The sequence below is a fragment of the Desmodus rotundus genome, chromosome 12 (genome assembly GCF_022682495.2).
Source record: "Desmodus rotundus isolate HL8 chromosome 12, HLdesRot8A.1, whole genome shotgun sequence".
Lineage (NCBI taxonomy): Eukaryota > Metazoa > Chordata > Mammalia > Chiroptera > Phyllostomidae > Desmodus > Desmodus rotundus.
The window spans coordinates 10,620,473-10,634,895 of NC_071398.1; the positions used below are offsets into that span (position 1 = coordinate 10,620,473).

Here is a 14,423-nt window from a genome sequence, read left to right on the forward strand (position 1 = left end):
AGTCTAGAGTTTAAATATTCACAGGAATCAATATACTTTCGGATGTTTGTGCTTGTAGTAAAAACACCAAATACTAGGATTATGAACAAAATAGAAAACAGTCCAAAAGTTTCTCTGGGAAAATGCTGTTCCTGCCATCACCAGTCACATTTAACACTTTTCTACGCTAAAGAGACTACCAGTCCCCCTTTTGATAATATTGCCTTCCATACTCATCTCATCAAAATGTACATGTATGAAACATTCATTGTATATATATATTTATATTTATATAAAACAATCTAAAGGATTATTAATGGATATAATTTAGCTTTTCTTTTTCCATATAGTCCCTTACTCTATAGATTACCAACCTTAATAAATAAAAGCATTAATGGACATCAATAAAATATTTATTTTTGAGGATTAAACAAATAAAACCATCTGTCTCTTATGTAGTCCACTGTGTGACATAGTTGATCTTTGTATTCTGGTGGAAAAGGTGAGGTGGAGGGAAGAAGTAATCCTGCTTCCAAAAAACAAGCCTGTTCAACGGGATTGCTCTCCTCCCACCACGGAGTTGGCAGTCCCCACCGTGGAATGGATTACGAACATGTGAATATTTTAAGGCTCGACACAATGTTTAAAGATGCTATTCAGTCTCTGACGCGTGGGGCCAACGATTATGTACAATGTGTGGTCACCGTACCGTGTGATCTAGGAGGCCTTCCCAAACTCCCAAAGGTCAGAATGTACAGCCGACCAAGTATTGCTTTATCATGTGTGCCGGGATCCTTGTTAGTGACGGGGAAAACACCATTCGCGTCTATAAAAATCCTCGCAGATTCCACGCATCAGCAGCAAATCCCTTGCAAGTCCGTTTTTTTTCTAAGAAAGCACCTTTTAATTTTGATTATTTTTTCCTCTCTTTACACCGTTTTTGTTTCCTAAGCACAAGTTAGGATCCCAATCTTTGCCTGTGGTGGTCAGGTAACTATCAAATACCCAAGACTTCTAGACACTCCACATAGTTTAATTCACACTCCACAAGATTTATAACCTCCTAACGTATACTTTTTATTATCAATTTTTTGGTTCAACATTAAAATGTAGTTGAGTTTATAGATGATTGGTGCTAAACTTGCCTCTAAAACAAAGAGCCACGTTGGTTGTATCTAAGGGGAGTAACCCTAGAATATTACAGAATGCTCAGTTCCATTGATTTATGTAGAATCCACTGTCAAGTTTCTTTGTCACTTTCACCAACAGAGTAAAGTTCACCCAGTCTCTTAAAGCGGGGACCCCAGTCACTGAGGTAGTCAAAATTCTGGTCCGAGTCCGAGGTGGTGGACTCCAAGGAGCTCAGGGAGCCGGCCACAGACCCTCGGCCTTCATAGCCATAAATCTGAATGGAGTCATAGGGTGGGGCCGTCGGGTCGTTATCGGCTTCGTGGAGCCGCACGTTTATAAATTCATCCACATCGACACCATTCGGAACTGGAGCAAGCCCTTGCCTTGGCATAAACTGCAAATCAGGTTTAATATCCTTACGGGGCAAGAACCCATTCAGTCCATCTGGGTTTTGTAAAGTCGCGATATCGAAGGCCTCCGTGTCTTCCTCCCCTCCCCCTTCGTCGTCGTAGCGAATGATGTTTTCCCGGACGTCTTCATCATCTTTGATGATTAATGGCTCGTTTTTATGTCGCCGCAGAGTTACAAACAGCACCACGATGACTGCACAAGGAAAGAAAAAAAGAAAAAAAAAACAGGAAATAACAGCTAAAGTCACATATAATTTTATGAGCAGCACACCATGTAGGTTCAGAGATTGGGTCAGGATTTTAAAACTTATGAGGGTATAGCTTTAATAACATTGACTTGGAAATTTAAGCAAAACACCTTTGTGAAGGATGAGCACTGAATTTTGGGTGAATACTATTTGATTTTAATATCACGAAAAACATCTGAGGAAGACAATGTAATTTTGAAGCGTGTGTGTGTGTGTATATATATATATGCTCGTTTTCTTTTTATCGCACTAAACCTTGTGTGACTGGATGGACTCAGCAACCCCTGTTTAGATAAAAGAGTATTTTGGACATATGGGAACCCTTATTGCAGCCAACTGGGGTACCCCCAGAGACCTGGAGGTCTTCTTTATTACAGACGCTCTTGGAACCACGTGGAGGCCCATCCCCACTTCTACCACCGCGGTGCTTCATCTAGTTTTTCACCGGCGGTGGGGCTGAAAAAGGCACTGAACAGTCCTCTCCACCTGGGACACTGACTGTCACAATGCCCTTACTCTTCCCTGCCTCTTCATGACCTCAGAGCTTGGGGAAGGACGAGAAAGCTCCTCCGCCCAAAGGAATGCTGGTGCCTGCTTGGTCAGGGTTTGCTGTCCTCAATGGCAGCCGTTTGTGAACCACAAAAATGGTGGCCGTTAGGCCGTGAAGGAAATACATACCTAGCAGCAAAATGATGCACGCTAATATGGCAATTAAGGCGCCCATGCTGAGTCCAATCGGAAGGACATAAGCTTCCACATTGCAAGACTGGACGACGCCGTCTGTGCTGCAGCCACAGACCCGGATGGTCAGGGTGCTGGTGCTGCTCAGGGGCGGGTTCCCGCTGTCGCTGATCACGATTGGTAAAAGATAGACTTCTTGCTTCTGACGGTTGAATCCATTATGCTTTGCCATAATGCTGAGGGAATTATCTGGAAAAGGTGAAAATTATAAGAGTTTGCATCATTTCAAAAATGGCCACCCAAACAACATTTGCTTTTCCCGTTCATAAATGCTCTGCCAGCCGTGGGACAGTCCAAGCTCCACTGGTCCCCTCAGGCTCTCTGCCCCTCCCTTCTGCCCATTTGCCCAGTCGGCTTGGACCACAACTTCCACACCCCAATGGGCCCATTGAACGGGGCCTTGGATGAACTGATGGAGTTTTACCATCAACTTGTAAAGGCAGCATATTTCTTTTATTAAAAAAAATACTCTCCTTGCAGAAGACACAAATTACCCCAAATCCCATAAATAAGTTTAATTTTCGCTCACTTATCCTGATTATGCAAAATTGGCTGGGCAGAATTTCACCACGTTTGAAAGACGTGTTTGAGAAGCTCTGTGTTCAAAGATAGGCGACATGACAATACGGCGCATAAAACGATGCGCTTTGTCACCCACAGAGATCTAAAACGTCATTCACCCCCGAGCATTTGTACTAAGGTGACAGAGTCCTATTCATTGCCAGCTGGAGGAGATAGGACACACATATTAAAATGTAGTGGAGAAGACCTATCGTGATTACACAAGAAAGAATAAAATGAGAAGTCATAGGAGAAAGTGCTCCATTTGGCACATGTCAGGTAATCATATGGAGATACATATTGGTTACTGGAAGCAACACTTAAGGACATTTAAGCAATATTTAAGGGCAAACTTCAGTTCAAAGTAAAACTTGTCAGTGAGGAGACATTAGTCCCATGTTAGGCTTATGGTTCTCTAATTTCACCCCAAATGGTTTATTTTGTTGTTGTCTTCATCTCTATCTCACAAAACATAGTCATATTACACACATAATGATTTATTGTCTCATTTTGTTAATGAAAGACATATCTATTCAAAATAGAAATACTAATTATCTCCTAGTGGTTTTCCAGCCAAACGCAAATAAACATAATTTTGGTAAACATGTATAATTTTGAGGGGGCAAAATGATTATTCCAGTTGGAATTTCTTTGCAAATATTGGCAAGTGTGCAGACCTGAAAACGTTTGGCTACCTCACTGCTGTATATTAAGGGCAGAGGTTCCAAACCATTGCTGTTCAATTCCTGGTCATCAGCATCTTATTGTTTCCAGAATACTCAAATACATGAACAGATAGTCAGCTCAAATGACTTAAGTCACCGTGTTGAATCTACCATAGAGTGCTAGACCACGATTTCCAAAAAATGAGAGACATTCCCTAAAACAGATGCATAAATTATATTTATTATATTTAGTTTTCTTTGTTTAAGGTATAACTGACCCTATAATGCCTTACTATTAAGCAGTCAGACAGAGAAAGACAGTCTTAGTGAACATTTTTTTCTAAGTTTCTTCTGATTGTGCTTCATTATCTAGTAATTTGAAGAGTGAAAAGGAGTCTCTAATGGAGTTAACCAGTGATATACCAAATGGTCCAGTAATCTTCATTTCCATGACCTAGAAGGAAATAACACCAAGTGAAAAAGAGAGGAGAACATTGTCTCGAAACCAACGTAGAATACATAGCTGTGTGCAATTGTCAGAAAATGGGCGACAAGTGTGAGTGCAGTGAATTAATGCAAGGAACAGGTGTGGATGGTGTTATATACTATAGTTCAAAACAGAAGATGGGGGTTGTTCTTCAAGATGCAATTCATACAATTACAATGAGGCTTTTTTTCTTTTTTGGTGACTGACATTATTTATATGAGAAAACTCTCTTTGTATATTCTCTCTTTAAAACAATCTATAATGATAATTTAGAGAGCGCAGCAGGAATATTATTCTTGCAGAACAAAGCTATTTCCTTTATTACGTAGCAAAGCCTTGGTGGGTCTGACACTAAACTCACACCTGTATGTATCTTTTACTACTCCCAGCATCTGCATACGTTGTTCTCCTAGAAACATTATTGATTGTGTAAAGGTAGTCTCTGAGTCAGTTTTGGTGAATTTCCCCTGCTATCTCCAGGGAAAGTCAACTCCTTATTTGCCGACTCACTTTTTTAAAAAACTATTTCGTGATTGGTGTTTGTGTTTATTAATGATTGAGTTTAGTTATTTCATTAGACCAAATAAAATTGCCATTATTGTATACCTAAGAAAATCATCATAAATCAGCACATTTTAAATTCATGTATTTAATTATTGATTTTTTTAGAGGAAAACTATTTAACATCCCTAAATGGCCCTGAAGGCAAACAGCAAATCAAGAAACATTAATCAACATTTAATCGAGAAGCTCTGCTAGAGCTTGGTAAGAATGGTGGGACTGAGGTGTGTGGATCAGAACCCACCCCTTCCACTCCTTCTCCCAGCTCTGTGAGATGGGAACTCCACTCCAAACTAGCGCAGCCAAGATCCCAGGGCTTCCTCTCCCCCAGCGACCAGTTAGAAGACTATCTTAACAGCAGAGAAAAGATGTCAGTGGTTCCTATCCTGCTCCTACCTACCGGTTGCTGAAACTAAATTGTGGGTCAGTCTGGCCAAGGTATGGGGCTCCTTTTTATTTCACGGCATCTACCTGTATAATAGAGGCTCTAATCTGGGCACAACTCCACTGGGAATATAAGGGAGAAACACAGAGCCCCAGCTACTGTTGCCCTGGCCTGTAAGGCAATGATTCCACACTGGGAGGGGCAAGTCAAAAAGATTTGATGCTGCTGTCCCCCAGCACTAAGTGTTTGCTCCTAATGTAGAGGTGTCGTGCCAAAAAATACATATAGTCTCTATGTAATTCAGTTCCAGAGCCAAAGGCTTAGAGTCTTGCCTTGATGGAGAGGCAGAGAACTTGGGAAGGAGATGGGGAGTCTACCTCTATCACAACAAACATGGACCACTGATCAAGGGAAATACTCTTTTGAAGAGGCCCACATTTGGTTACATCCATCTGTAGAACAATTTAGGCCCTCTAAATGGAAAACAACTCAGAAATTATCTGGCAGTTAGTGAGGTTTAACAACTGGTGTGTGGTCGGGGAAAGAGACAAAGAGAATTCTGCCCAAACCACCATCATTCCAGGCTGACTGTAGGCATACCCAAGGCTGGGATCCCACAGAGGGGAAATAAACTCCTCTAAAATAATCCAGCCAGTCATTAAACAAATAAACAAATAACAATAAGAAGCCCTGTGTTGGGGAGCTTTAATATCCAGATTTGCTAAAATATATTATCTCTGATGCCCAACAAAAGATTACAAGACACAAAGAAACAGAAAAATATGACCCATACACAAGAAAAAAATAGCAGACAAAAAAGAAACTGTCCATGAGAGCAGCCAGATGCCAGATTAATCACAGATTTCTGAGGCGCCATTATAAAGGTGTTCAATGAACTAAAGCAAGCTCTGATTAAATAAGGAAAGGAAGGTATGATTACAACGTCACATCCAGCAGAAAATATCAATAAATTGATAGGAATTATTTTTTAAAGGAACACAGTGGAAATTCTGGAGTTGAAAAGTACAATGTGAAATGAAAAATTAATGAGAGTGGCTAAGCAGTAAATTTGAACGGGCAAAAGAAAGCATTGGTGAATGTGAAGATAGATCGGAAGAAAATATGCAAGAGAAAGAATGGAGAGACAAAAAGAATGAAGAAAAATAAACAGAGCATCCGGAAAACATGCGACACCACCAAGTACACCACCACATGTGCAACGAGAGTACCAGAAAGGAAGAAGGAAATAAAGTATGGCTGGAAATTTCAAAATGTTTTGGAACATTGCCCTAGCTGGTGTGGCTCAGTGGATTGAGTGCCAGCCTGCAAATCAAGGGGTCGCCAGTTCGATTCCTGGTCTAGGGCACATGCCTGGGTTGCAGGCCTGTCCCCAGTTGGGGAGCTTGAAAGAGACAGCCATGTGTTGAGAAACACATTGATGTTTCTCTCTCTCTCTGTCTCCCTCCCCTCTCCTCTCTAAAATAAATAAATAAAGTCTTTTTAAAAATCTATGAAAACAAAACCAAAAAAAATATTTTGAAACATTTGTCTACGTGTTCGGAAAGCTCAATGAAGTCCAAGATAGCAAACACAAGGAGATTCACAGATATATCACAGTAAAAAAGCTGAAAGTCAAAGGCATGAAGAAAATCTTAAAAGCAAGACAAAGTGGACTTATCACATCCAAAGGAACTCCAATCAGATTGAAAACTGAATTCCTAAGGAAACAATAAAGGCCAGAAGGACGTGGGATAACATATTTACAGTGTTTAAAGCCAAAGCTCTTAACCAAGAAGCATACATTCAACAAGCTATCTTTCAAAAAAAGGATATGACACTCTCAGATTTTTTAAAAAGTGAGAAAACTTGTACCTAACTGAAATACCTTATAAGAAACACTAAAAGAAGTTCTTTAGGCTGAAAGCAAATAACTATAGATGATAATTCAAAATCACATCAGAAACAAAGAGCTTCCAGGAAAGTAACTATGCAGTTATATATGACAATTTAAATACATAGTTTTTTTCCTTCTTAACTGTTTTAAAAGTCAATTGTATGAAACAATATGTACATAATATATTGTTGAGTATAAAATATCTAGAAATTCCATAGTAATGGTTGAATAGCCCAATATCCCACTTTCAATAATGGATAAAACAATGAAGCAGAAAAAAAATAAGGACATAGAACACTTAAACAACAGTATAAATCAATTATACTTAACAGATGTCTATGGAACCCTCTACCCAATAAATTTTCTTCTCAAGTGCACATGGAACATTATGTAGTACAGACCATATGCTAGGCCATAAAATAAACTTCAGTAAATTTAAAAGAGTAGAAATAATATACAGTATGTTCTCTGGCCATGTAAAATAAAATTATATGTTGATATTTAAAAATTTTGGATATTAAAAAAATTTACTCATAAATATATGAGTATTAAATGGTGTATTTTTCAATAACCAATGTGTCAAAGAAGAGCTCAAAAGGAAAATTAAAAAATATTGTGAGGCAAGATAAATGAAAATACAGCAAATTAAAATATCAGAGATGGTGCTAAAGCGGTGCTTAGAGGAAAACATATAGCTTTGAGTGCCTATACAACATTAATTATTTTTTCATGTCTCACTACTACAACATCTAATACAATTTTGTATATAATAAGTTATGGTAGACACCTGTCCTTTGATCCTGATATTAAGATATGAGAGCCCTGACTGGTGTGGCTCAGTGGTGGGTGTCATCACACAAACCAAAAGGTCGCCTGTTCAATTCCCAGTCAGGGCACGTGCCTGGATTATGGGTTCCGTCCCCAGTTGGAGCACATACAACACGCAGCTGTTCAATGTTTCACTCCCTCTCTTCCTCCCTCCCTTCCCCTCTCTCTAAAAATATATAAAATCTTTTAAAAACTTTAAATAGGGAAAACAACTTTTGACTTTGAACATTGATTGATGGTGTTTTTTAAAAGGCACTTTTTAAATTGTCTGTTTACATGCACGCTTATTGTGTTCTTTTAAATATGTCCTTTAGTTTGTTTTATTTGCTTCCCAATGACTCAAAGGGAAAAAAAAGCTTTCATATAAAGGACAGTGACTTGGCTGTTCACTATCTCTACCTCTGGCTTCAATGGTATTATTGCGCTCTTTCAAAAGCTTCTTTTCAGTCATTCATATTCTCATGCATTTCCATTTTATATCATCTTATTATCTCTGCATCTTAACCTGTTTCACCTTATGGCTTCAGATCCCGCTTAGTGTGTTTATTGCATTTTTTTTCTCTTTGAGCACAGCAAACAGAAGAGCATATCCCAATAATGATTTGCTAGAGAAAACACAGCCACTTTCTGAAACTGTAACGTATAGAAGACAAAAAGATAAAATGATCACTGAAAGCCCAGAGACATATCCATAATTTAAAAAATTAAATATCTTGAAGTTGAGTAAGTAACAACAGTGTTTGACAAAAGATAGGAGAATGTGTTCCAAGGCCTGTTTAAGAGGAGGTTGGACCGAAAGCTTTGGCATTCTCTAGGTACACTGGCATCCAGGGGACCAGACCAATGTCCACATGATGGGTATGTGGTGTGTTTGTGCTGCATTGAGATAGACGCGCATCTTAACTTTATCACCTAGTTGCCTGATAATCTCAATCAGCGAAGCATTGAAATATTTGTATTCCCCATTATGTCCCTTTTAGAGACTTCTCAGTTTTCTCATCCTTCTGGAATGTTTTACTTACGAGCACCACACCACAGAGGGTGAATGATTCCATTTTTAGGACCTTGCTTCACACCCCACACCCATGTGTTTCTGTTTATGACTAACCATGGAAGGGAAGGGCTGATGGGGAATTAAAGTGGACTAATAGGACCAGGCATACTTCAAATGACAGTATTTCTAAAATAGCAGTACACTTGTACTCCTTACTCCTTGGCTGAGTAACACAAATTATATACCAAATAAATAATAAGGAAGAGACCACCAGGTAAACAATAGGTACATAGACTCACCGAGGCTCAAGTGCATCATCTTGTTTTAGTTCAGAGAGCACATTACAGTTGTGCCGCTATGTATGAAGTTTCTCTCATATTCTGACAACAGATTATTACTAAAATTTGCTCATATTTTTAGTTTTTGTCATTTTGTTTTTCAAGAGCTCCTGTTAGAATTTTAACGGAGGTTGTTAGAGGCTGTCTGAAAGGTAGTCATTTTAAAATTAACTCTTAAAACAGTTATGTAGTGATTGTGACATGATAGAGACAAATAGACACTATTCAATAAAATGTGTGTATTATCTCCCTGGAGAGTAACCCCCTTCAGGGAGACTAGCCTTAGTCACAGCTCTATTCCTGGTCTCTAGCCCAGGACTTGGCCTGGAGCGAAGATCCTCATAACGACATTGGCCGTGTTGCTTAACCCACTTTTCTAGGGATGCTTTCGGGTTTAAGGAACTGAACACCTAACTGAGTCGTTAGACGTTTGCTGAGTACATTTAGAATTCTTATTACAGATTGGAGATTTATCTTTCTCCCCTGCCTTGTTAACTAGCCTACGTCCTGCCACTCTCTCTCTCTGCATTCTAGCCAACCCTGCCCCTTCTCAACCAAGACCCTTCTCTTGTCAGGGCTTTCATATTTGATTTCTCTCCTTCCTGACAATCTCTCTTCCCTCCTTAGCCTTAATCTGAATTGTTAATATTTGTGCATTCTTTATATCTTTGCTTAACATCGCTTCTTTGTGGCTAATTCCCTTCACTCATTGTCTCCCATCTCTCCAGATACATTTGTTATGTAATCTTATAACAATCTTTTATTTTTCATCACAGGTCTTATTACAAAGAAACGAGAGAGCAATGGGGATACAATAGACACTAGTGATACAGAAATAAACTAGGGAATTTCTAAGTAACAAATAACTGATTTTAAATGCATAGTGAGTATTCAGCCAATATTTGCTGAATAAATAAATGGCCGTGTAATCAGTGGCCATATTTTGTGGGTCTCATATTTACATCTCTTACATTATTCTGTCATAGTGAATTATATGTGGCTCAAAATAAGTCATTGAGAAAGTTCAATTTCAGGCTATTGGAAATAATGTGGGAATTTCAGAGAAATATTGATAGTTTCCAAGTCTTTCTCTAGGCATTCCTCGTATCATGTAACATGAGCAATAAACTGAGGGTGATTAGATTCAAATAGAGAAGGCTCAGAGAGGAAAAAATTGTTGTAAAGCGACGGAAATACCATTATATTAAAGACGTGCACACCAGAATTCTCTTCACTGAGCTGACACCGAATGACTTACATTCAGATGGGGGTACATAGTCCAAATAACTATCTCCTATGGCTAGTCTGGGAGGATTTTCCTCTTTGATTATTGAAATTCAGCTTTTGGGTCATTTAGAGTTGGGACATTGACTATCCCTATAAGAAAAGTTTCCTTTAGTAAATAAGCCAGTATTTGTTATAGACCGAGTGTTGTTAGTGCTCCTCCCCCAGTTCATATGTTGAAGCCCCAACCCCCACCCAATGTGACTGTATTTGAAGATGGAGCCCCTTAGTAAGTAATTAAGGTTAAATTAGGTCATCAGAGTAGGGTCTGATTTTATACAATTAGTGTCCTTTTAAGAAGAGACACCGGAGAGCTCTCTCTTTTGCCACCCACGGGTGCACAAAGGAGAGGTCATATAAGCACGTAGCAACTTGGTGGCCACCCACAGGCAGCGGAGAGAAAAGGCTGCAGAATGAAACACCTTGCCTGCACCTTGATCTTCGACTTCCTCACTTCCAGAACAGGGAGAAATAATTGTTGTTTAATCCACCAGTCTTCGGTATTTTACCACAGCCTGAGCCTATACAACAGTACTGTATTCACTAGTTAATTCTATATGCATAGTCATTGAAAATTTAAAAGTGTATCTAAAGAGACTGAGCCTACCTGGGTAATTTGTGTGTGTGTGTAGGTAATATATATATATATATATATATTATATTATATATAATATCCCTTCCTTCCTCCATTTTTCCTCCTTTCCTTACTTCCATGTATTTACTTTGTATTTCTTAATAAAACAAGAGTTATCATTATTATTGCTATGTAAATATCCCATGTTTTTTCCACTTGGTGCTTCATTTTTTTAGAGAAAAGGAAGCAGGAAAACCTAAATTCTCTATCTGTTTCGGTGTACTTTACCCGCCTTGGTCACCCCGATGCCGAACTTTTGCTTTGGTCTGCGTCCCATTTATTTGAAATCATGGAGCTAGGGCTTTTGTTCACCATTTCAGATGTAAGCAAGAGCAGCAAGGAGGCAGAGTTAATGAAGGCACTTGCCAGACAAACATTTAGGACAAAAAAGAATAGATGAAGAGGAGATCAGTAGATAGTATGCTTTTTTATTTTTATTTTTTAGAGAGAAATGTATTCTGGTATTTGACTTGCAAATTTAATTCAAACTTTCTTGTTCAAGTGAAATGGAATGAAAATGGCAAAAAGGTCAAAACAAAGGGAAAATGGCACTCTGTTCAGTGGACAAGAGATTTAATTAAGTAAGTTCTTATCCTTGTTGTATCTTTCGCTTATTTATAAAAACTTGACAAAGCAATAAAGATACTAACATCCATGAGCTTTCAGCAGAGTAGATACATGTACAAATAGTATCCAATATCTAGAAATACGGAGCAAATAGCATACCATCTACGCTTTATTTCTATATGTTTATTACTCTAGACACTAAGTCTTGCTGGAGACAATCAGGCTCTAATGAATTAATAAAAACTAAGGCTCTGTGAAGCCTGCTTCCTCCAGCACCGCCATAACTGCCCACATAATTCACTGACAGTGTCCCAGCGCAGTGAGCCTGCAGCAGGCAGCTGGATATGCGAGCCACCTAATTAGCTCATCACCCTTTTCCCTGTTCTCCTCATTAGATTGACACTGTGACACCTGATGTCAATAATCTCAATGTTTACCTGGGTATTGACTGATCGCCAAATCTCCTAATATTTAATAACAGAATATAACTAGCCATTAAATAGTGTCCAAGGTTTACTTTGGCTTTAAAAAAAAAATACGGCTAGATCCTTTGGAAGTTCCTAGACTAACATCTGACTTAGGATCTAGTCAACAATTTATAATACACAGAATGAATTAGAACATTTTTAAAAGAAACAGTTATTTCATGATAGTCCTATAAATAGCTGAGCGACTGTCATTTTGCAGAGGAAATGTACGGAGGGTGGGCTGTGCCTTGCACTTTATGAAACTTAGGACGCATCAGGTAACCTACGAAACTCAAGAATCTTCTAAGTTTCCTTTAGAAGCTACATATACTGTTTCTAAGTTGTCAATACAAAGTCATTGTTTTAGGTTACATATATAAATGTGGTGTTTAGTGTAGTGGTCCGAATGGTGACCCCCAAAAGCATGCCCCCTTCCCATTCACTAGACCCTCTGAGTGTTACGGTACCTGGAAATGGGTCTTTGAAGATGTAACTGAATTAAGAACCCAGAGATGAGAAGTTCCGCTGGGAGTACTGGGTGGACACCAAGTTCAATAACACGCGTCCTTGTAAGAGTGAGGCGGAGGGAGATTTGACACAGAGCCAAGGGAGAGGAAACACAACCTCAGAGGCAGACACGGGTGTGAGGTGGCCGTTCCATGACTGGCATGCAGTGCGGACAGCCTAGACAGGCTGGAAGAGACCAAGAATGCATTTTCCTCTAGAGTCCCTGGAGGGAGTGTGGCCTTGCCAACACCTTGATTTCAGATTACTGGACTCCAGAACTGTGAGGCAATACGCTTGTGTTGTTTTAAGCCTCCTAGTTTGTGATAATTTGTTATGGCAGAGCTAGAAAATTAATACAACCAGTAAACCTAATTAAACATGATATACAGAGGCAGGAAGGGCATTCTTACCCCCATTTTACATGTGAGGAACAGAGGGGTTTTTTTATTATTTAAGATTTTTATTCTATTTATTTTTAGAAAGAGGGGATGGAGGGAGAAAAAGAGGGAGAGAAACATCGACTGGTTGCCTTTGCATGCCCCCAACTGGGGACCCAACTCACAACCCAGGGACGTGACCTGACCGGGAATTGAACTGGCAAACCTTTAGGTTCAGAGGCCAGTGCTCATCCACCCAGCCACACCAGTCGGGGTTAAAGAATGGGGTTTTTGAAAGATAAAGTGACCTCCTCAGCTGGCAGCTAAGCATTACAACCACCTTTAATGTATTCTCTACATTCTCTCCGTCCTCTTAACAAAAGTCACCTCAGAAAACAAGGGAAAATGGGCTCTAAGAAGGTTATATTAAAGCTCAAAGATAAGATAACAAAGAAGTGTATGGAAGGAGGTTTTTCCACGCCAGGACACCTTTATCAGAGGCAACAAAAAACAAAGTGGTAGAGGCACCTTGGTAGGGGAGCATATAGGATTTTAGAAGGAACTAAGATATTCAATACAGCGCTCTATGAATCAAAATCCTGTACTGTGAGAGTGAACACAACATAGAGTAGCACTGCGTATCACAGCGAGAGTGGCAAAGCAGCCAACTTGGGACACCTTATTCCGAACCCCTAAAGTAGCGCAGCATAACATAACTTTGAATTGATTATCCAGATGTCAGTTTTGGTGCCAGAGAACAACTCAAGTGTCACAGAGTACAAGTTTCATGCCAGATACGATCACACTGTCCAAGGTTTCTGAGTTTGATTATTTTTCCCCTGCACTTAATTTGCATGCTTGCTCTTACTCAGAATGCTCCTTGTACCTCGTGCAGCTCCTTAGTGCCTGGAGAAAGGCAGATTTATCAACTCCAGGCCTGGGGGAGTGAAGGGTGATGCTTAATACTCCAACCTTCATTTTACCTGAAGAATAGCTGCATTAACTAACTCAAGAAAGTGAAAACTATACCAAGAGCCAATTTCTTTTTTGTTTGAATGGAAATTTTAAAGCCTTTACAAATAGCAACCGACCTGAAAAAGAATATTTCTGTATTAGGATTTATGAAGATGTGAAAAGAATGTGTCAATTTTTTAAAGTATGCAAACTATTAAGGGAAAAACCAAAACAAAACAAAGAAACACAAAGGCCATTAGTAAAATTTTGTGTGAAAGTTTCAGAAAAAAACCTAATGGTTAACAACCCAGACACGGAAAGGTAGCATTTGTTGAAGAGTGACTTTCCCACAACATGCCCATTGATTGAATAGATACCTCTAAATATTTAAGAAAATGGGAGTCAGAGATG

At 39.2% G+C, this 14,423-nt stretch overlaps 1 protein-coding gene across 1 annotated transcript in view; it reads right to left on the reverse strand.

The window, feature by feature from the left end:
- Positions 1-396: 396 nt before the first annotated feature.
- The window catches only part of CDH8 (cadherin 8), a 334,727-nt gene continuing 320,700 nt past the window's right edge, over positions 397-14,423 (reverse strand). Inside the window, exons 11-12 of the mRNA XM_024551526.3 lie at positions 2,447-2,698; positions 397-1,713 (exon numbers count right to left, since the gene is read on the reverse strand). Of these exons, the coding sequence (XP_024407294.1) occupies positions 1,220-1,713; positions 2,447-2,698 (746 nt within the window). The 3' untranslated portion in view covers positions 397-1,219. The remainder of the gene's footprint in view (positions 1,714-2,446; positions 2,699-14,423) is intronic.